General features: G+C 30.8%; 1 protein-coding gene across 4 annotated transcripts in view; it reads right to left on the bottom strand.

Moving 5' to 3' along the window:
- Positions 1–2923: 2923 nt before the first annotated feature.
- LOC136983251 (choline-phosphate cytidylyltransferase A-like) overlaps positions 2924–22912 on the bottom strand; it is a 36264-nt gene continuing 16275 nt past the window's right edge. For all 4 annotated transcript variants that reach the window (XM_067279951.1, XM_067279950.1, XM_067279949.1 and 1 more), the window contains exons 4-8: positions 16256–16372; positions 15400–15551; positions 15092–15316; positions 13439–13585; positions 2924–3946 (exon numbers count right to left, since the gene is read on the bottom strand). In XM_067279951.1, the coding sequence (XP_067136052.1) occupies positions 3746–3946; positions 13439–13585; positions 15092–15316; positions 15400–15551; positions 16256–16372 (842 nt within the window). In that variant the 3' untranslated portion in view covers positions 2924–3745. The remainder of the gene's footprint in view (positions 3947–13438; positions 13586–15091; positions 15317–15399; positions 15552–16255; positions 16373–22912) is intronic.

Raw genomic sequence — 22912 nt, 5'->3', positions numbered from 1 at the left:
CGACATCGCACACACACTGCATTATCGTAAAAGCATTTCTGGTGTAGTCTATGATATATTTAGAAATTATGCAAATTTTAAGAAATCGTTAAAAATTTGTAAAAATTTCCTATAAATTTACATATTTCTTAATTAAAATAAAACAATTTCATATGATTATAATTTAAAATTTCTATTTTATATTAAATTAGGAGTTATTTCTAACAAAAATAATTCTTAAATGTTTTATTAAAAAAAAATGAAGGACTTTTAAATTGAAATGAATCGCATCCAAAAAAGAATGGCAGACAATGTAAAGGGAAATCCCTTGGTTTTACCTATTTATTTGCATGATTATTTCCTTTATTTTTCCTTTTTGATTTTCTCAGAATGTACCATTAATAATAAAGATTAACATAATTACATAAACTTTAAAACGTCAGTCAAAATAGGGTCATATGTTTTTTTGCATTAAATAAACTATGATTAAAAAATTTAAATATTTTTGAATCGTCATTAGTCTTCTTTTTATCACGTCTCATTTGTACACAGATTATTATTATATCCCAGTTTAAATTAGCATTTTATTTTAAAATGGTTAATATGATTTAGACAGAAATAGCTAGCGATTAATTGTGTTTCCCTATTACATATTCTCGAGACATTTTTGATGGCCCACTAGTGGCCGAGAAGATAAAACCACATCTAAATACTTAATTGGCCTGAGTTAACCATAGTTTTCTCCGTGTTTTCATCACGTGTTTAACACTTAAATAGACTAATATAATTAAAAATGCTTCTAATATTTAGTGTTAAATATATTTTTAAACGTTATAAATCTTTGCCGTATTCAATTCAAATTAATTAACACTAAGTTTTCTCATTAGAAGGTATTTTTTTTTAGCTCTTTAAATTATTTTAGCCGTAATATATGATTGACAATAATAACATTTTAAAAAAATCTTAATGTTTATTCACGAATAAATGTCAAATATAATCATTTAGTACTTCAAAAAGTAGAATTTCTGAAAAAAAAGAAATAAATTATTATTATTTTCAAATATTTATTCAATTAAATAAACGGATCTCAGGTAGCCTTTAACGTCATAAAAATGACAATGAAGACTTTACGTATATAATTATATGCAAATTTTCAAGCTTTCACCTTCCGGCACGTTCTCGCCTCGTCCCCGAAATTTAAGTAGCATCGAACTAAGACATAGGTTAATATTAATTCTCAAAATTATTTATTACATTATGATTCATACACCCAGTTTAAAGCGAATGAATTTCTAATGTTTTTAATAAAAACATATTACGTAAGATCTATCTTATCTCTTCCGCTCCAAAGGCCCAGGAGAAAAGATGAGAGTCACGAATTAGTTACTTTAAGGTTACAAGTTGAGCAAGATTTCTATTGAAACGTGCTTTGTGCCGTCACTTAAGACACGATGACGACTTCGAAAAACTGGATAAAGTAATTCTGTGTAAATACATTCGGCTGCGTAGGCCCGTATGCCATTTCTACTAAAATTTGAATTGTCTTTACATTCGTATTGTTTCTACGAATGTGCTTATATTTAAAATTTGTGTTAAATGTAATATAATCTAGGCGTTTAATCTGTGCCATTTATTCGAAGTAATATATTTATACTTCTTATTGTATATATTAAAATTGCTAAAATTTAAAAAAAAATGTTAAAAGTTATCGCCAAAAAAATTTTAGTGTGTTTTAATTTCAACGATAAATCGAATTAACAAATAAAATTCTTTGAAAAATAATACTTCTAATGATTAATATAAAAAATTATCAAACGAAACGAAATTCTAATAAATTATATTTTTGCATGATTTAAATTTAGAATACATCATAACAAACTATAGACCTATCTCTATTCAAATTAATTAATCTTAACGATCATATTTTTATAATGTACTGTACAGTACATAACACATTTTATACGTTATATTTTACCATACACTATATTATATTGCTTTGCATCTTTCAGTCTATTCTGACAGCGAGTCACACAACGGATATCCGGCAGAGAGGAAAAATAACCTATTTTTTTAAAGATAAATATTTAAGCGAATGCTTAAGACATTTAATTTATAACCTCCACTGACCCAGTAACCCTGTTACTTGCGATTTTATAACTATAGTAGATATTGTAGCACGATACATTTCCGGATATACAAGACCAGCAGGTATCACTCAAGCTTTAATTAATGTACCGTACAATGTGCGCGAACAATTCCTTCTTGCGACAAACTGTTCAAATGGCTGTCAATGCACCTTATACAATATTGTAGCATCGTCCAGTCAGCAAATAGAGATCAAAAGCATCCTACCTTCGTCAGTTCCTATGTCGTGCGTTACGCTTTAGCTAGGAATTTTCATAGAGATTAAAAAAAAAGGGAAATTTCCTTATTAATGTAGTTATAGAATGTAATGAAGTTTTCCTTATACAAATGCCATTGTTTAGGTTATTTTAACATTTCATATAAAATTAGAAAGCATTAGAATAGCTTTAAAGTGTAAATACGTTTCAACTGATTAAAAATGTGATGTAACTGTACGAAATTAAAATTTGTCCTTACATATGAACACAGTAATGGAGAAAGTTTATTATTTTCAAGTTACCTTGTTGAGATTTTTACTTTTTATGCATCTTTTTTCAGGTCTAGCATATTATTGTGGTATCATTTACTATGGTTTATGCTTATACGCAATGACAAGTGAAAAAAGACATGATTCATTTTAAAGCAATATTCTGATCTGGCCTGGAATCTAACAAGCCATATTTAAGAGTACTAAGGTATGACTGCTTTTAAATACCGATAAAACGGATATAAACATGTCTTTATAAAGTTTTGCTTCTTTCCAACTTTTCTCTAAGAAATTGTAAATTATTACTGTATTACTAATGAATAAATAAACAAATTTCATTTAAAATATTTTATTTTTCAAAATACAGATGGATCTTTTAGTACAGACTATAGGAAATAAAAGCATTGCTAAACAAGATTTTATTTTGGAAAGTTCTTTCCATTTTGAGAACAACATTTTATTACAAGTGCCAAAAGAAGTTTTAACCATGTGATATTTGAAAGTTCAATTGTCTAAATCAATTTTGATTTGAATCTCAAATTAAAATGATACAGTAAATCTACCTACCTCTGACTAGATTTAATTATACTCGAAAACTTATTTTAATACAATTTTTTTCTACATGAACAGACTTATTATTAATGAATCTTGAATGTAACAAATATTAGATATGATAGAAATTTTCTTTTGAAAGCTTTGTTCATTAGATTTATCAAGATTTATGGTCATCTGCAATAATCAAACTATTTTTAACTTATTAATAAGAAAAAAACATAGTAGAAGAGTAATTTTTATAGTTTATATTTCACGATGTTAACAATTTTGATATTAAATGGAAAAACCATAATAATTGCTATTTTCGGGGCATAACTTCAATAAAACAATATAAAATACAAATATAACAAAATATAAAAATTATTTTTACATGCACTCCCCCAATTTAAGTTTATCATTACAATTATTTATTTTAACATTCCAAAAAAGCAGTATTTGTTTGTTTTATACTTTACTTTAGTAACAGTAAACAACGTAAATTACAATGAATATACAAATCTTTTATCACCTTCTTTTTCTGAGTTTGCTATATTATCTCCAATTTTCACTCTTGAATAATATGACTAATAGATGTATAGTAATAGTAAAATTTTAACCGACTCATTCGTCTATTTCATCTTGCTTATAAAACTCAGAAGATGCATCTAATAAATTATTCAAACTTTCGTCTGAATCGGAATCAAACTTCTTTATCTTATGAGGTGGAGAACACGACGACGGTGGACTACTAGAAGGACTACTAGAAGGACTACGAGGAGGAGACAGAGTCTGTCTAATAAAACCACCTCTAAGAAGATTATTCTATAAAAAAAAAAGAATAATAAATTCAAAGTTTTGTCATTTTTAAATTTTTATTTTACAATAAATGAAAAAATTTATAGCTAATTACAACATTACTAGTTTTTATTACAATAATGTCATATGTATTATTATTATTTGATTTGTTTCATTCAAAATTATTTGTAATGTGCAATGCCATAAAGTTGTAAATGCCAAAAAAACAAACTTTTCAGGAGAGGTAAAAAACACTTTATCTAGTGAATGAATTCATTTCAATTTTACAATAAAATGGTAAAAAACTCACTAGGTTACAAATTCTCTGGAATATCGGAATGATGTAAATATAAGCCATTGGCATTGTACGCTTCATTTAATGAAACTTTGATATACAACAAAAATCAAAATTTTATTTTATCAAAATTATATTAAGAATAATTAAATATGAAATGATTACATTGATTTGTACAACATTGAATTAATTAATTATTAGATAAAGATTTTATTTGTGTGCAAAAATACTGACTAAATAAAACCATTAGAGATTATATTTTTAGTTCTCTTGTACTATATAATGTCTAATAAAATGTTAATTATACATATGACATCACTGTAATGTACAGTACAATCAAATAACAATATAGTTATATTGCAAGCTCTGTCTAGGGCAACATTTCTGGACAACTAATACAAAAGTAATATGAATAACACATTTTAAAACATAAAAGTTGTAGTGTTTAATTCAATTTAAGGCAAAAAAGCAATTACAGTAGTTTTAATGTTTCTGTAATTAATTTTAAAATATACTGTATATGGATTAAGAGTGCATATCTAACCTTAGATATACACTGGTGTGCAAAACTTAAGCAACAATATAATTTATATGCAGACAGCCATGAAATTGTAGAAAAGGGCTTGTTGCGATCAGTACAATGAACACTCAACTGCGTAGAAAGGTGGTTCGTATTCAGGAAGAAGACATCACAGGTGATGTGAGGGCATGTAGAACATGTGCAGTAAGTGCATGCAGTGCAAGATTACAATAAGAAGGAAGCTTTGATTCCATACTGTATGTATTCTATTCATTTTTGTGCTAGTATGCTTTCTTCATCCTTTAAGTACAAAATACTTTCTCTGTATTCTGAATTTCATGTCTCTCAAATGATTTCTTGCAGAGTTATGGCAAAAAAAACAATTGTTGCTTAAGTTTTGCACATCAGTGTAATTTCTAACCATAGATAACTATATCTAAGACAGATACCTTTCAGTGATTAATTCTGAACTTTCAGAAAAAACAACATTGGCTTCAATTAAAAATTTGCTAATACTATAATGTTAGGTTTTTTATGAAAAAACTTCAATATTTGTTATTTGTTTATGCATAAAAGTATACTTTAAAAGTTAAAATTGTTTCTTTCCATTAAGGTATAGTTGCCATTGCAACATCTAATTTTTTTTTTGCTTTATAATGTTCTTTTTATGTTTTATTATTACAGTAGAGCATCGATTATCTGACTCAATTGGGGACTGAGGTTGGTCGGATAAGTGAAAAAACGGATAACCCAAAAAGTATGAAAAAATACATTATTAGTATAGTGTATTAGTATATTAGTATATCCCATGTAATAAGCATATTAGTATATCGCTATTAACCTACTTCATGCTGAATTTTCATCGGTGTTAAGCCTAACAAAAATTTTTTTAAAAATAATAATCATAGTTAAATTATTTCTTTATTTTGCACAAAATAAATACAGAAATAAATAAAAAATAGAAAATTAAGCCTGGTTTTTAAATACTGGCCTCCCTTTCATGGTCAAGCCAGTGTTTCCAGCTAAAACATGAAAAAATTTAACAAAAATAATATTAAAGTAGCCAAGACATAGCCAAATATTGTAGCGTTGCATCACTAGCGGACATTTGAATTTGCCGACTAGAACGCCATCAGTTAACCGATGTGACGGTTGATCGGGGGTCGGATAATCAATACTCTACTGTAATTTTGTTTTAATAACATTATAAAAACCAAACAAATATAATATTTTATTTATCCACATTATAAAATATGTAATAATTTTAAAGCATGTTTAATTTGAAAGAATTTAAGGAATTTTAAATCTGTTAAATATATTCTGTTTTGTTCCAAAGCAAAACATTCTTCAGACATTTAAGTTACAAAGTAATCTTTTATTAAATCAAAGTATTAGCATAGTTTTTAATTAAATTGTACTTAAATTGTTTTGTGAAAAATTTATAAAACAAGCAATTGAATAAATGTTTATTACAAATCATCACATTACCAAAAAGACTTGGACAACTCACCTTCAGATTTCTGACCATTGTCAATGTTTATTAAACTAAGTATTATGTAAATTCTCTCTCACTTAATGATCAGAAAATTAATATATTTCCTAACTATACTAAAAGGATATTTTTAGAGATTTTAAATGTGTGTTTGCCATTCTCCATTGAGACTCATGCAACAGTGACCTTCCACAAAGGCAAATCAGATTAGGTTGAGATCTGCATAAGCCAACCACTGGGAGAAGACAACATTCATCAACACCAAATGGCAGACTTCACAATATTATAAGAAAATAATGATGATAATAGTTTATTGTTAGCTTCTATTTAGGACATTTTTATAGTTCATATATACACAATATGTCAAGTAAGCCTAATGAAAGTGTTTGAAAAATAAAGTGATTTTGTCTTCCACTTGGAAAGATCAGTTTTTCCAGAGGGGGGTCACAGTTAAATGGGAGGCATAATTAGCAAATTAGTCAGGGCGTAAGGAGTCAAAGTCCAATCGTTATTTTATGTTTTGGGCGTTATTTTTAGTTATAGTTAGTTTCTTTTCGGGGTCCTTTTATTTTGAGGATGGAAACTCCTAAACCCTCAATGTGCTAAATTTCAAAAAGAAAAGTCAAAAGATACTAATTTTCATCAGTGACTGATCCCTTGATGCGCACACATGTAAATAGGGCAGTGCAGGGCTACACCAAAACCAGATAAAAGACCACATGTCCATTTAGCAGTGTGGTATAGCTCCTGACAGTAACTGTCGTAGAAGCGACTTGTCTGGCATTGTTAATAAGCGATCAGCGTAAGAAACTTATACTTTGTTCGAGTATATTTTTGGGTGGAGATTGATTTGATTTTGATTGATCTGATTTAGTTGACGTATATAATCAAAGAATTTCTTTAATTAATTGTTTACTTTGGTATTTGACTTTTGAATATTTGAAATATATACTCTTACTAACTTTTGTTATAATTAATCATTGTTGTTATTTATTTCATTACTGCTCAATTTAATAAATATTTGTGAATTTGTATTTATAAGTGTTTTGGATTATTATATTTTGTTCCCATAAAGTCCAGGCGTGGTACTTAAATTGAACCCTAACTTGTGTAATCCCGCCTTTTGCATCGCGTGGTGTTACAAGGAGTCCCAAACAGGGACAAACCCGAATGAACATTACTGGCTCAGCTCCAGATTGGACAATCATTAAGCCTGGAGAATCCCTTAAAAAGAGGGATAATGATGAGAAAGGAGAGTCTGTCCAGACTGTCCAGAGGGAGTGAGAAGAAAGTACATGGACAATAACACTCATTTGTAGTGGAGAGAAGGATTTCTGACCAAGACTTCTCTGATACAGGACATATGAACTTTACTCATTACACAAAATTTTTGAAATTTATGATAAATTTTAATATTAGCTGCAAATATTAATATTAATATTAAATTTTAATATTAGCAACAAAAAAATTAGCTGTATCTAAAAATTTGCTACAATTTCATAAATAATGAAAACAAGAATTTTGCATAATAGAACTTTAAAATTAAAAATAAAAGAATTTATTATTATGAAATTAAAACATTTGCAAATTTAAAATGTCAAATAGCAACAAAAAATAACTGAACTTAAAACTACAGTCATAAATGCTTGGTTAAAACTTGCTTCGTCAAAAACAAGAAGTAATTCTTGGCATGCCAAACAGACTTTTTGAAATAATAAAATATCTAGGTAAATGAACAAAATATTAGAACTTTAAAACTAAAAAATTGTTCCCGTGGCTAATTTTCTGTTGCACTTATTTTGATAATGTTTTAAGCAAGTGTTAACATCCTCAAACATTCTCTATAGGATTTAAATCTTGTGAGAGGACAAGCCATTTCATTACTTCTATCCTTTTTTTCTCAAATCACTCCTTTGCTACCTGAGCCATATGAATGAGGGCATTGTCATCGTAAAAATCTGTTTCCTGCCATAATTTGCACAAAATGAAGAAAAATGATTTTCAGCATAACTTTATGCATTTGTATTGCCTTTTAAAAGTTTTAAATTGCAATTTGTCCCATATCTTATTGCTCCCGAAACCATTAATAAACCACAACCTTTCTGCCTTTCAGATAAAATTGGCTCTGTTTTGCATGAAAATATGTATTATCCATCCAGACCATCCAGATTAAATTTTCTTCATTTAAGAAAAAACTTTCCCCTTTTGAGGTCTATGACATAGTCTTTTGCAAATTTCAACCTTGCTTCCTGATGCTGTTTATTCAGTTAAAGTGTACATTAAACTTTTTGCATACAATATGCTTGCAGTCTTTATTACAATGCTGAATGTTTTTCAGACTAGTCATAAATTTAAGACCTTATTTCTCTAGCTATTTTGGAGAGTTTGATGTAGCTCTAATAATTTGATGAGTTGATCATTCATCAAGAGATCATGGCCTTCCAGAACTGTTATATAAGCCATACTTCTTAGGATCTTTAAAACAATTCCTTATGTTTCTCACTTCTATTCAAACAATGCTCAATTTCATGATTTGAAAGATTTTGCAAACTTTAATGCATCATTTACCCTTCTTTATAGTTAAATAAAATACCATGTCCCATTTTTAAACAATAATGGATAACTTATAAATTGAAATTCTTCTTCATTGAACAATAGTAAACAAAGCTACTTGTGCAAAACTAACCTTCTTCTCATTCTAATTTGCATACCAATTCACCTGATTGGATGCAGATAATTTTTTATTATATCTAAGAATGTAAAAATTAAGCATTCTTGCTGTAGGTAGATATTATGAAAAAATTGCTTCAATAAAACATTGCTTGGTTTACAAAATGTCAATTATTAGATTTTATGACATTAAAAAACATTAGAATATATTTATTGTGCATACTGTACATTACATAACACTCAGTAATGCTCCTAGTACTTTTCACTAAAGAATTAAAAACTAAAATACAATGTAATTCTTATAAAATTTTAAAAACTTAAATCATAAAAATAAATAACACTACAAAGCACAAATGATCATCATTCATAGAATAAAAATGATATTCAAGCACAAGTATAATTCTATAAATAGACACTTTTTAATACAAATATGGTTTCTTTAAACCATTTTTGTATTGAGATTATTATTCAATTTGTATTTATACAAGGGTTTTTTTTTCAACCTCCACTAATGCATGAAAAAAATTGGAAGCAGGTGAGACAGAAACAGGATGCACACCTAGTGAGTAGTATATTCCCTCACCACTTAGCGTCATGTCAAGCTACTTTAGACGTTTGCTACCGCACAGTAAACACGCAAACATGGTACTGCCAATCCAGTTTCCCGCCAAGTGTGAATTACAAGCAGTGATTCGATTTCTACAGGCCGAAAGGCTGAATGGAGGTGAAATTCATCAAAGGATGTGCAATGTGTATGGTGAGAACTTCATGAGCTCTGAATGTGTGTGTGAATGGTGTAGGAAATTCAAACAAGGACATGACAACATTCATGATGAGGGCAGTAAAGGGAGGAAGTGTGTAATGACCGATGATTTGGTGGACAAAGTAGATCAATTGATGCGAGAAAGGCATCGGTTCATGATTTCTAAGCTCAGTAAGGAGTTTCCTGAAATGTTGAGGTCCACACTGTATACCATTGTAATGGATAAGCTTGGGTTCAGCAAATTGTGTGCACGATGGGTTCCAAAAATGCTCATAGACCATCACAAGAATCTAAAGATGGGTGCTGCCTTGACGTTTCTGCAGCATTACCACCAGGATGGAGAGATGTTCTTGGACAAGATTGTGACGGAGGATGAGACATGGGTGTTGTTTAAAAATGTTGAGACAAAGGAGCAGTCAAAACAATGGATGCACACTTCATCTCCAAACAAACTCAAAAAATTCAAACAATTGTTTTCCACCAACAAAAGGATGGCAACTGTTTTCTGGAACAGAAGAAGCGTTTTGATGACCGAATTTATGGCACCAGGGACAACCATCAATGCAACCAGCAATCAATGCAAAACTCTTCAACACCTTGGACAAGCAATCCAGAACAAAAGAAGAGGAATGCTGTCCAAGGGTGTAATCTTTTTCATGATAATGCTCACCCTCATGCTGCAAAAATGACTCAGAAACTCCTCCAAAGGTTCAAATAGGAGCAGTTTCCTCATCCACCGTACAGCCCAGATTTAGCACCAAGTGATTTTCATCTCTTCACTCAAATGAAAAAGTGGTTAGGAAGCCAGCAGTTCACAAGCAACACAGAGCTGACTGACAGTGTTAAACATTGGCTGAATGGTCAGGCGGCAACATTCTTCAACATAGGTATACAAAAGCTGGTGTCACGGTATGATGTCTGCCTGAATCAACAAGGCAATTACGTGGAAAAATAGGTTAGGACTGTAACTACCTTCTACAAATAAAGTGGTTTTGTTCTTCATTCTTGTTTTTTTTATTTTGGGTCAGTGGAGGTTGAAAAAAAATAACCCTCGTAGTTGTTTCATGTTTAAGTTATGTAATATTCTTCTGTCTGAATAATATAATTTTACTAATTTCTGAATCATTCTTAGCAATATTGTGATTATATTTATTACAAAAAAGATTGCAATAAATAATTAAAAACAATAATTGAAAAGTTAAAAATAATACAGGCAACACAAATGATATTTCATTTAAATAATTGGTATTTAGATGTAAGTATAGTCATGTATAGTTAAAATTTGCATGTTATCAACACATAATACAATGACCATTCAAAAAAATAAGTTTACTCGTTCACCCTCCCTGCCTGTTGGTGTACAGAACATGTGCAACAATTGTGAGGTAGGCATTCAATGGAGTTCATGTTGTGAACCCACTGACAGGTTATCATCATAGCATTAACAGTTGTGTTGTAGCAAGAATTCATAATGGCAAATCAATTAGAAAGTTATTTTGAGTTTTAGATATAAACAATATGATTTCTGTGGACAAAATGTTTAACTTCTTCCAAGATTTATTGTGAAATATCAGCAGTGTATGGGGAAACGTGTCCAACCACAGTCAAGTGATGCCAGAGTTTAAAGTAATCATTCAGAATTGATGGATGCTGATTGCTAAGGAAGACCATCAACTTTCACCACAGCACAGAATAAATATTGATGAAATGATTCACAATAATTGAAGAATCACAATAACAGAAATAGCAAATAAGTTGGATATTTTGATAAGCGGTATCATTTGTCTATGAACAGCTGGACATTATATAAATTATATGCATTGTGGGTTCCATATTCACTGACAAACATAAAGGTCAACTTTTTTGTTTTCTCTAGTCTTCTACAATGCTATTCTACAGGCAGCAATGATGTTTTACACCAATCATTACTGGGATGAAATAAAGATATAACAAGTCACTCCAAAAACAGACAGAGATCTATAAAATGGAAAGACAGAATATCTCATGTGAGGAAAACATTCAAATTTGCACCATAATCAGAAGTCATGGCCACTGTGTTCTTACTCTGAAAGAGTTGTCTGCACTAAATTTATGCTAAAAAGGCACAGCAATTAATGCTGCCTCATATTGCTAAACATTGTTTTAGAAAACAATCATGAAAAACAAAAGAATGAAAAGTTAAATGAAGATATTGTTCTTATTTATGACAACATATACCATGCAACACACAAACATGAAAATTACTCTAAAGTTTTGGATGGTAGATATGGCAACAGCTACTCTACAGTCTCGATTTATCACTCTGCAATTATCACATCTTTGTCAAGCTAAAAGAATATTTTAGAAGACAACAATTTCCAAAAATGAGCAGGTGCAAATAGTGCTTCAACAGTGGCTAAATGATCAAGGAGCAGATTTCTATCAGAAAAAAAGAACTTTTAGTTGTACATTCAGAGAAATGTTTACATAAACTCAGTGACTATGTGGAAAGTATTGCAAAGTATAATATAGGCTTTCAATTACATAATTTTAAAGCTTCAATAAAATTCTATTGAGTTACGATGGTCATTTGTAAATTATATTTGAATGTTCTATTTAAATATCTATTACATATAATGAAACCATAGTCGTAAACCTAACAATATTAGTTCTTAAAATCAGAGTGGAATACACACTCAAATATGTGTAAAATTATATTTTCTTTATAATGTAATATATCAGTAATTAATATTATCTTACCAGTATACTATAATAAATTCACTAGAAGCTGTAAAAAAAGAAAATTGGCTATATATGAAATATATTCAAATATGATTTCCATGATGATCTTTTTTCTCAAAAATTTGAAGATATAAATTATACTGAAATAGTGAAATATTATTGTATAAAACTAAAAACATACTTTAAAAATTTCAATTTCTTTATTCTGAATAATGTAATTAATAAAACATTATTGAATAATTTAACTACAGTAAAACCTCGTTACTTCGATATTGGATAATTCAAAGTACAGTCTAGTCGTTGGCCAAGAGAATAGGGTTTTGCATATATTTTAGTTTAGATAATTCAAAATCTTCCATCATATTATATGTTTATAAGAAAGTTTCCACATGCAAGTTCAGTTTCACCAATTATACATTGTTGATTTACTGGATATCTGATTCAAGATAATTTGGACATTGTACAGACTACCAATGAAGAGAGAATTTTTTTTATTTTTATGGAAGAAATCTGTTTCCCATTTAATTATTTTGGACATTTTTAACAAAATTCTATTGTTTAAATAATTCCAAAGTCCATTAAATATATGTGTGTATTCATAATAGAATGTATATTTATAACTTTAGCCATTAATAAAGCTTGTTTTCATCAGATCAGATGTTTTTGTAATCTCAAACTCAAGACAAAATTCGGGTTAATTCTTATTGAAGCACTTAAGCTTCTTTCATTCATTATGTTTAGGACTTGCTTTGAATTTAATTTGGTTGTGTTTTCATTAAGTGCATGCCAACTGATAGTTTTTCAAAATACCTTAAATTACTAATAACCTGCAATATTAACGTATTTGTAAACAAACTGGTGAAATTATATAAGAAAATGTCATAATTTTATTCAAGAATTACAAAAACCTTCAGTTCGAAAAAGTTCGGATAATTCAGTCATGTTTTTGGTCCCATGAGTTTCAAAATAATAAGGTTTTACTGTATTCTCATAATGTTTATATACTGTGTAAATGCTTATAGTAAGTATTTTAATATTTAAAAGTTCTTCAAACTAACCAAACGACCTTCTCGTCCAAATAATTCAAGGAATGAATTGATGAAATCACGAGATTTTTCTTCCCATTTCTGGATGAGTTCATGACGTTTTCCACCTATTTTGTCTTTCAAAATATCCATTTTATTCTGAAGCAAGAATTTCTTTTCCTGAAACATAAAATGTGTTTTTAATATTTACTTTACAAAGTAATATCTTTTTTCTTAATTATTTAAGTGATTTTTCAATCAATTAAGTAGATACATTTACAAAGTTTATATTATAAACTTACTAGCTGACCCGGCAAACGTTGTTTTGCCATATAAATTATTTCTAGGTAATTTCTAGTGTAGACAAAAAATAACTAACTTATTGTAAGTGTGTAAGGATGTGGTATATGTGTGAAATAGGCATGGAGCGCTGTGAACGATGAGGGAATATAAAAATAACAAATGCCAAACATTATTATTTTTAAGTTATTATAATTTATTCCTTAAAATTATATATCATTAATTAATTACGACAGTAACACTAACAAACAATATCAAATTCTTAATGCTATAGCGTGAACAATATTTTTTGTTAGCCCATCTTTAGCTAACACAAACAAACTGGATGGTTTACCCACTCGAGAGCATGCCACGTATAATTGTCCGTGTGAAAAACATGGCGTGCTCAAATCTAAGCCACAAATAGACATCGTTTGGCCTTGGGATTTGTTGATAGTCATTGCAAATGCCAATGTAATCGGAAACTGAATACAAAAAAGACGATAATTGATCAGTTATCGAGCTGGATGAAAAATGATTAAATTACTAAAATGGCTATTAGAAAATAGGGGTTGGTGATAAAAGGGTAAAAATTTAGGGTTGTATGTATTTTTTAATGCCATATTATAGAAAAATAAAAACAAAAAATTTTGTCCAAAAATTAAAAAAAAAGGTTAAAGGTCAACAACCCTTATCACTTAGGGGTATGAAAAATAGATAGTAGCCGATTCTCAGACCTACTGAATATGCATATAAAATTTGGTAAAAATCGGTAAAGCCGTTTCGGAGGAGTAAGGTAACTAACATTGTGACATGAGAATTTTATATATAAGATAACATTTAACATTATGCATTTTTGAAAATTTTCTGAGCTAGATCTATGATAAGTTTGAAGCAATTAACAATAATTAATAAAAACATAAAATTATAAAATTAATTTTTGCTGACATACATATATACTCTCTTTATTTAAATATCTATATTGATATAATAAAACAGCGGTCCCCAAATTTTTTAATTCTGATAACTGGGTCAGAGAAATTTAACACACACGCACACGAAAAAATAATAATCATAGAACTTTATTAAAAATTAAGAAAATACATTAAACACAAATAAAATATATTATACTTTATTTTGAGAGGTACAGATAAAAAAAACTATTATTTATTATAAAGTTTTCTCATCTGTACTTCCCAAGGTAGTCATCCAAGTTTTGGATTTTCCAAGAAAATGGAACCTCTATTTGTAAGTACAGTAAATATTGCTTACTCTCCCTGCCTTTAGTCCAAATTATTTAACACAAGTAAAATATTTTTTTAGAATTTGAGTTTTTTAATTGTCTAGAAGCAACACAGGCCATACTTTGGGAACCCTGGAATAAAATACTATTTATATAAAACTTACATTCAGAAATGACACATTCATTTCTTTAGCTGAATAGCCTCGAGCAAGATTTCTTCTAACATACACATCATAGTCTCGTACTATCCGAGCTACTATATCTGAAGTAGATATTCCTTCAGTTCTCTCTGTGGCAATAAACATTCCTCTTCTTTTTATGTCCTTATAAACATCTTCAGTTGTAGAACCCATTGTATATGGTATGTCATCATGTGCAACAAAATCAATCTGTAAATTTTTTATTTACTTTAATACATACTAAACAAAACATAGTTAGATATAGCAATTCACAATTTTAACTTATACCTCACCTTATGTTTTTCCAAAAATTCGTTATCTAAAACCCATGGAGCATCACGTACAACTTCATCCACATATCTACAGTGACGTACAGATTCATATCTTTCATCTTCCATCATAACAGTTCTTCCTTTATTCATATGTGTCATTTCATCATTATTCACTAAAAATTTAATAGAATATATGAAATATATATATATATTTGTTTTGTTAAATACTTTTTATTTAAATGAAAGAAAGGAAACTTGAAAAGGTTAAAAGGAGTCAGAATATTTATTCGGATAAGCATTTTTTGGGATTTTCATATTTAATGTTCTGAAAAATCAAAATGTCAAAACATTAAATGTTGTTGATCCAAATTTTGGATTGAAAATTCCAAAAAGTGCTTAATCTAAATAAATACCAACTTTTTTTTAACCCTTTCAAGTTTCTTTCTCTTGTTTATTATACCCATGGAGTCATCTTTTCCAGTTTTCATTTTACTTAATTTGCTTTGTATGTCCTCAAATCTTGCAACTCAAATTTCATCTAATTAAGATAGAAGACTGAAACTTTGAGGACATACCTAAGTCCAATGACAATGCATTTTAATGCTATTTTAGAAGAATAACACACTATTTTCCCCATCCTGAAATCTGATAAACCTAACCAAATGTAGAATTTAATCATGGTGTGTGTGTGTAAATGCCCTGTAATGATGTATACAATAGATGAGGTCACCCCTGTCACACATTCAAACACATGACCAATAAGAGTTTTTTTTTTTTTTTTTTTTAATTTTTAAAAACACAGTATATTAAAATTATTTAATATTGTCATCAATTATATAATATTTATAATACAAAACTTTTTATTCAAATTACTTACCTCCAACAATAAGATATACATCTGGAAATGCATTTTTTGCCTGTAGTAACTGTCGTGCATGGCCTTGATGAAACAAATCATAAATGCCGTCTGAATATACACGAATACGTCTTGGAACTGAAATCATATAGCTTATTCAATAAAAATATAAGTATCTCTATAATTTGATATATAAAATTTATTTATAATTCATCATCAATATTTTACCTACATGTTTTCAAATTATGCATCTTTGAAGTAAAGTTTAAAAATAATGCAATAAAAAAAATCAGTAAACATAAATTTTGACAGAGCATTCAGGCAATAACAACCATTTGAAAATTTGTTGCATTGAACACCTTGAGTAGTTAAATTCAACTATTCTTTTGATATACTTGATTCAGAGAAGATCCACATAGTTGATCAACACAAATTTTTCTTTAATTATTTCCTTAATTATCCTCCAACTATTATTTGTAATTCACAGCAAGATTTCTATTTACCAATTAAAACTTTTAAACATAGAACTGATGAACTAAAGCTAAATTAAGTCTAACAATTGTTTCTTTTTGCCTGTTCAAATCAGACATTTGCTTCCAACTACTCATTCTTCCTTCTTCCCAGGTTACATCTTGCTTTCTTTATCTTCTCTTGTTTTTTAGAACTTTTCAAGAATTAATCCCATCAGGAAAAAACCTGTTATTTTTTCTAAATTTTAACTCACCAAAACTATTTTTATTTTATCCATGCTATTATGTATTGAAATTATTCATTACATTATAGCATATTGTATCATTCATATCTATTAAATATGTTTTAGTAGAGTAATTATTTAAAAGTTTTCATAAACCTGTGTTTTCTGTGACTAGTACAACATACTTCAGACATCTGTCATACTGTCAACAAGCAAAACACTATCTAATAGAAAAAAAGATCTCATGTTGAGCATTAATGCACACTTAAAACTTTTCCATATAATATCAAAAGAATGATAGAAAACTCTGTATTTTATGTTATGCTGGGCAACATTCTTGCTTCATCAGGCACTCCTATGGTACATTTTTTCTAACCAACACCAGGTGTATATATATATATATTTCCCATTATTCCAATATTTTAAATCACAAAAATTATAATGTGTTTATAACAACAAAACTACCAATTAATTTTCAAAAACATAGATACAAATTACTGACCCAAATAAGCCAAACAAAAATAAATTTTAATCAACTTTCTAATGGACAATGGACTTAATCAAGATACTGCCATTTTGTTCAAATGACCCAGAACTTTGGTTCTCAAATATCAAGGCACAATTTATCCTTAATAAACTGTAACCAATCATGAATGATGACACCAAATTTGCATGTCTGGTATCATCTTTACCTCCATTAATCACATCTGAAGTGCAAGAAATATTGGTCCACCCACTAGTGGATAATAAATACAACACTCTGAAGTTGGGTTGACTGTTATAAAGAGAACCACAGAGAGTGAACAACGTAAACTGCAACAATTATTAATACAAAAAGAATTGGTTGATCATACCCCCTTGTCAATTACTGCACCAACTGAAGCAACTTGTAGGTGATAGCAAAGCAGAAAATGAAACAACATTAATGATGCTCTGGTTGCAACATCTACCTGTCAACAAACAATTTTTGCCACACAGGAAGAATTCTCACTGGACTCACTAGCTGACCAAAGCTGAGTTAACTTCACCTTCAACAACTATTAATGTCTCCTTTTGGTCCAAATCAATGCTCTGCAGATTGAGATCCCCTATCTCCCGAGCCAACATGCAATTTAGTAACCATAGATCATATTGTTCTCTAGCAAAAACTCAATCATCCTTGAACTAATAAGACGATCAAGAAGTAGTGGCTAATGTCATTCCAATCAAGGCTAGTGAATCAGAGACCAAGCTAAAAAACTGTGCAAACCTTGCAGTTACAACACCTCACATCAACAAGGAAATTTGGATACCAATCAGTAGACTTGAAAGTCACAAGCTGCTTAAAAATAAAGGCCATTGTCTATTTGTAACGGATCAAAGATCCAAATAGATACCAATACCAGAAATGAGTGATGTTTTTCCTCGCCCAGCAGATTGCAGGCATGGCCCTTGTGATTTTACCTTAATAACTGCCAACAATTCTGTAACGAAAACTTATGGGATTCACTTCCTGGAGATTGACATAAGCCTGTGTCACATCTATGAATGAGAATTTATCATTGCAGACACAATGTAATTCTAGGCACAGATTTTATAAGACACTACAGCAGGCTTGGCCAACGTATGGCCAGCAGGCCGGACCTGGCCCACTTAATGAATTTACGTAGCCCATGATTAATCGTTCGATATTAGCTACTTAACTTCCAATAATTGGTCGAATGGATTCGCGATACTTTGTTTTTTTTTTAAATTCCATTGTAGAGATTTACAACTTTCGTACTTGTCTGTGTGATAGTGCCAGAATAAAAAAAAATGATAAATTTAAAATATTGATATTTATCATAAAATAATGTATGTTAGACAGTAATTCAAGATATACAAGTGATATTCAATTTAACTTAGTAATTCGTGTGCTTTGCTAGAAATGTAATACTAATATATTTAAACATTTATTTACTTAAATGAATCGTTTTGTATTTAACGTTTTTTTAATTTTAATATTTTGTTCGGCCCATGAAAAAAGTTGTCTTTCCAATTCGGCCTGGGGGCAAAAGCTGTTGGCCACACCTGCACTACAGTCTAGTTCTGAATGTCAGGAAAAGGCAAATTCTCTGTGACAAGGATCTGTGCTAAAGAATATCTGAGTAAAGCCCTTAACAAGGAGTAATAGTGACAATGCCTTCTCTAACATTTTAAAGCAATTTCCAAGAAGTGATGCATGCACTTTCTACCACAACTTTGGTATCAAGATATACATTCCAGGTACTACTTCCACTGACTAAGGAAGAGAATTTTAATCCTCTCTCTTCCTAAATCTAATCGGGTTAATAGGCACTACATGCATTTGAACAGTGCCTACAATTCAGCAGCAAATGGTCACCTATTATAGCAAGTGCAAACACCATCAACTAGATCGATTCCATTCACATAGTATTGCTAGGAATAAGGTTGGCATACAAAGAAAACTTTTACTTGTGCACAATTATTATTTGAAACAAATTTTTCTCTCTCTCTCATCAACTTCAATGTATTTTCCCAATCCAACTATGTTTGTCTTTCAATTGAAGGCAGCAATGTATAGTTTTCAACCAAAGCTAACTTGCCAAGGTAGACAATGCAACATCTTCATACAGGATGATCTTGCACCCAAGTATTTATAAGGAGATGGAGTTCACAAGTCTCCATCAAACTATATCAAGGGATAGTTTGAAAAAAATAATTTAAATGAAGTATTTATTCTTTTCATTTCCTTCTCTTTGGACTGTAAATTTGGCAACACAGTAATACAGTCATTCTTCATACATTGAAGCAATATATTGATATAAGCAATTGAAAAATGCAAAAAAGTTGCCAAAAATGCTATATTTTCTTCATTCTGCAATACAAACCTCATATAAGGAAAGCTGCTAGGCCTAGAAAGTTCAAATTCTAAACTGAAGCCAATCTCATTTTGTGAGGTACAGTATACATACATACAAGAAAGACATCAGCTATACACGAAATGTTTAGCTGGCAGAAAAGAGGGCAAGGGAAAGGGGAGAGGAAGAAGGAGGGAGAGGAGATAGATAGCAGAGAGATAGGATCCCCCTGAATGGCATACATATGGCTACAGTACCCTCTATGTTTGATGTTGGAGTGCAGTTTTATGCTGCAAGGCCGTAGTTCCCCAAAGGGTCTAAAAGAAAACCTGAGTGTAGCGAACACCAATAACTGAGTGCCGCCACAAATAGCTAAGTGTAGAAGTTAGTGCCAAGTGGCTGTTAGTAGGAAGACTTATATCTACTTAATACTAATAAAACTGAACGTGACTGTGAATCTTAATACTACTTAACAGTTAGACAAACAGCACGAAAAGGAAACGAATACAATGACAAACTAGACGAGATAAACGGACCATCAGAGACAAATGGGCAAGACCCCAATTTTTTTTTAAATTTTATTATTTTTTTAATTTTATTTTTTTTTTTAAACATTAACTTACTCACTAACTAAACTAAACTATCCTACCATAACCTAGGACAAACCTAACCAGAGGACTAAAGCTAACAAACCCTAATCTAATTTAACCTAACCTATCATATCCTAATTGGAAACCAAGCTAAGAGTCCGTAATCTAACTAACAATTAGGACTAACCGAATTTAGACTGAATAAGAAGATAGAAAAAAGAATTAAAATACAAGTTAAAAGGCAGCTAAATGCTGACAGTTGAAACAAAGCAAGGAAAAGCTAATTGCCATCCATGCCCCTGGAGTGAGTGCTCTCAAGAGCCCCACTAAGGGATATAAATGTGAGTAGATGATAGAACATTGTACATGTGTGAACGAGTTGGTGTGGATTGCAAGGCCAATTGTACCCTTCAAGAATAGCAGCTCTCATTAAACTATCCCTAATGTGATTGTACTTATTGCAGCAAAAAACTAAGTGAAATGATGTTTGAACCTCCTGAATACCACAGTTGCATTGTGGATTGTCCCCAAGGTTAAATCTATGCAAGTATTGCTTAAAGTTGCAGTGTCCTGTAAGTATCTGAGTGAGAGTGTAACTAGGGTAAAAGTGGCAAAGAATTGCAGTAGTGTCAAGCTTGGGGATGAAAGTGTAGGTGAGCCTACCAGCTGTCTTGCCAGAGAATGAAGATTTGCTTCTTGACATGATTGTTGATGTATGAGGTAGGAATGTAACTGAAAGTACTAGTGACTGAAGACTTCGCAGCTTGTTTGGCAAGATGGTCAGCAGTCTTGTTGCTGAGAATCTCCGCATTACCCGGGACCCATTGGAAATCTATTCTAATGTTGTTGTCTAAGTGTCTGAGAATGTAGTGTATGAGATGGACAAGTTTTAAGCAGCTATCAGACTTTGCAATCCTGTGTAAAGCTACCCTACTGTCAAAATAAATGCGATAGTGTGTCTTTTCTCCTTCCTATGCCTAATGTGAATTAAGCTCATATAAATAGCTAAAGTTTCTGCCTGTGCTATTGAGCAATGTGAACCTAGATGGAAGCATGCATTGTGAAGCTCGTGGCCTATCTCAGAGTAAACTACAAAAGTGGCACCGACATCGTCACTCATCTTGAAACCATCAGTGTAAATCCTAAACATGGGATGATCACCTGGATCTTCAAAGTAAACATCAGGGGAAAGCTGATGGGAGGGGTGGTAATCATGGTAAAGTTGGGAGGGTATTTTTGTCAATGCTGAATTTTTTGATATCATCAATCAAGGTCAAACTGGGGGAATCTTAGTACTCTAATCATTTTGTCAACATCCAAGATGCTATAATGTCGCCAGGGTAAGGTGACGAGATTTTCCTACCAAATAATGCATTTAATTTCGATAGGGGTCAATTCTGACATTAGCAAAAGGGCACTAGTGGGTGCAGTCCTATAAGCCTTACAAATGCAGAGGGCTGCAATTCTTTGAACAGCTAACAGTTTTTTGTGGTTATGGACTTTTGGTGGCCACGTGACCCCAAATCTGTACGGCATAGAGGAGTGATGGCTGAATTGCACCTCTGTAAATAAGCTTAGTAGCATTAGGGTCAAGGCTCCATGTGTTCCTAGCAATATTAATGAGGCCGTCTTTTTAGCTTTGTCCGTGATGTATTTGATGTGGGGTGTGAAATTAAGTCACTCGTCAAGAATAATGCCTAAATATTTAATTTCCATTGTTTGCTTTATTCTGTGAGCACCTATTCGAAGGGTAAGCTTCCTGACGAGTGATGTATTCCTACCAACTATCATACTTTTGCATTTATCTGTGTTAATGGGTTGCCTATGTTTAATACTCCACTGGTGAATGTTATTGAGAATGTCGTCCGCATAGCCCTGTATGCAGCAGCCAGGAGGCAGGGTGTCATTTAAGTGCACCTTTGTTTAAGAGTTATCGGCTATGTTCCAGAGACCAGGACCAGATCTGGATCCCTGAGGACAGTCTCGAGTTATGGGTATGACTATGTTATTTTGTGTTGTATAAACACCTGCACTCTTGTTGCTAAGATAGGATTGAAGAAGTTTGTAAAGATTTTGAGGGCAGTGATGAGCATGTAATGTGTGCAGGATAGGCCACCAGGCATGATTGAAGGCACCTCTAAAGTCAATAGTGATAATTGCGGTATGCTGATTGTTTTGTTTAGCCTGGTGGATATAGTTAATGACCTGATGGATGGCATCTACTGTACCTTTGTTTTTAGAGAAGCCAGTACAATATACAAATGATCCACACTTGAAATGTTATCGAGAATAATTAAAGCTGAAATTTATGCAAATGAAAATGCTGAAGAATTATGCAAAGTATTAGTGTCTACAAGGAGTGTGGAATATGATAATGATGATGATGATGATGACAATGAACATGAGATGATGTCAAGCTGCAAGACTTACAATGCTTTACAATAATTTAAACCATAAAACACTAAGTCTGATTTTAAGTTTCAATTTAGCAAAATTTCACCGAGAAGCAAAGGACAATGTACAAATTTTTTGTTAAAAAATAGTTTTTTTTTAA

This window comes from Centruroides vittatus, unplaced genomic scaffold (genome assembly GCF_030686945.1).
Source record: "Centruroides vittatus isolate TY-2023 unplaced genomic scaffold, ASM3068694v2 contig_879, whole genome shotgun sequence".
Lineage (NCBI taxonomy): Eukaryota > Metazoa > Arthropoda > Arachnida > Scorpiones > Buthidae > Centruroides > Centruroides vittatus.
The sequence above is the reverse complement of the archived record's forward strand: the minus strand, read 5'-3'. Positions and strand labels throughout refer to the sequence as shown.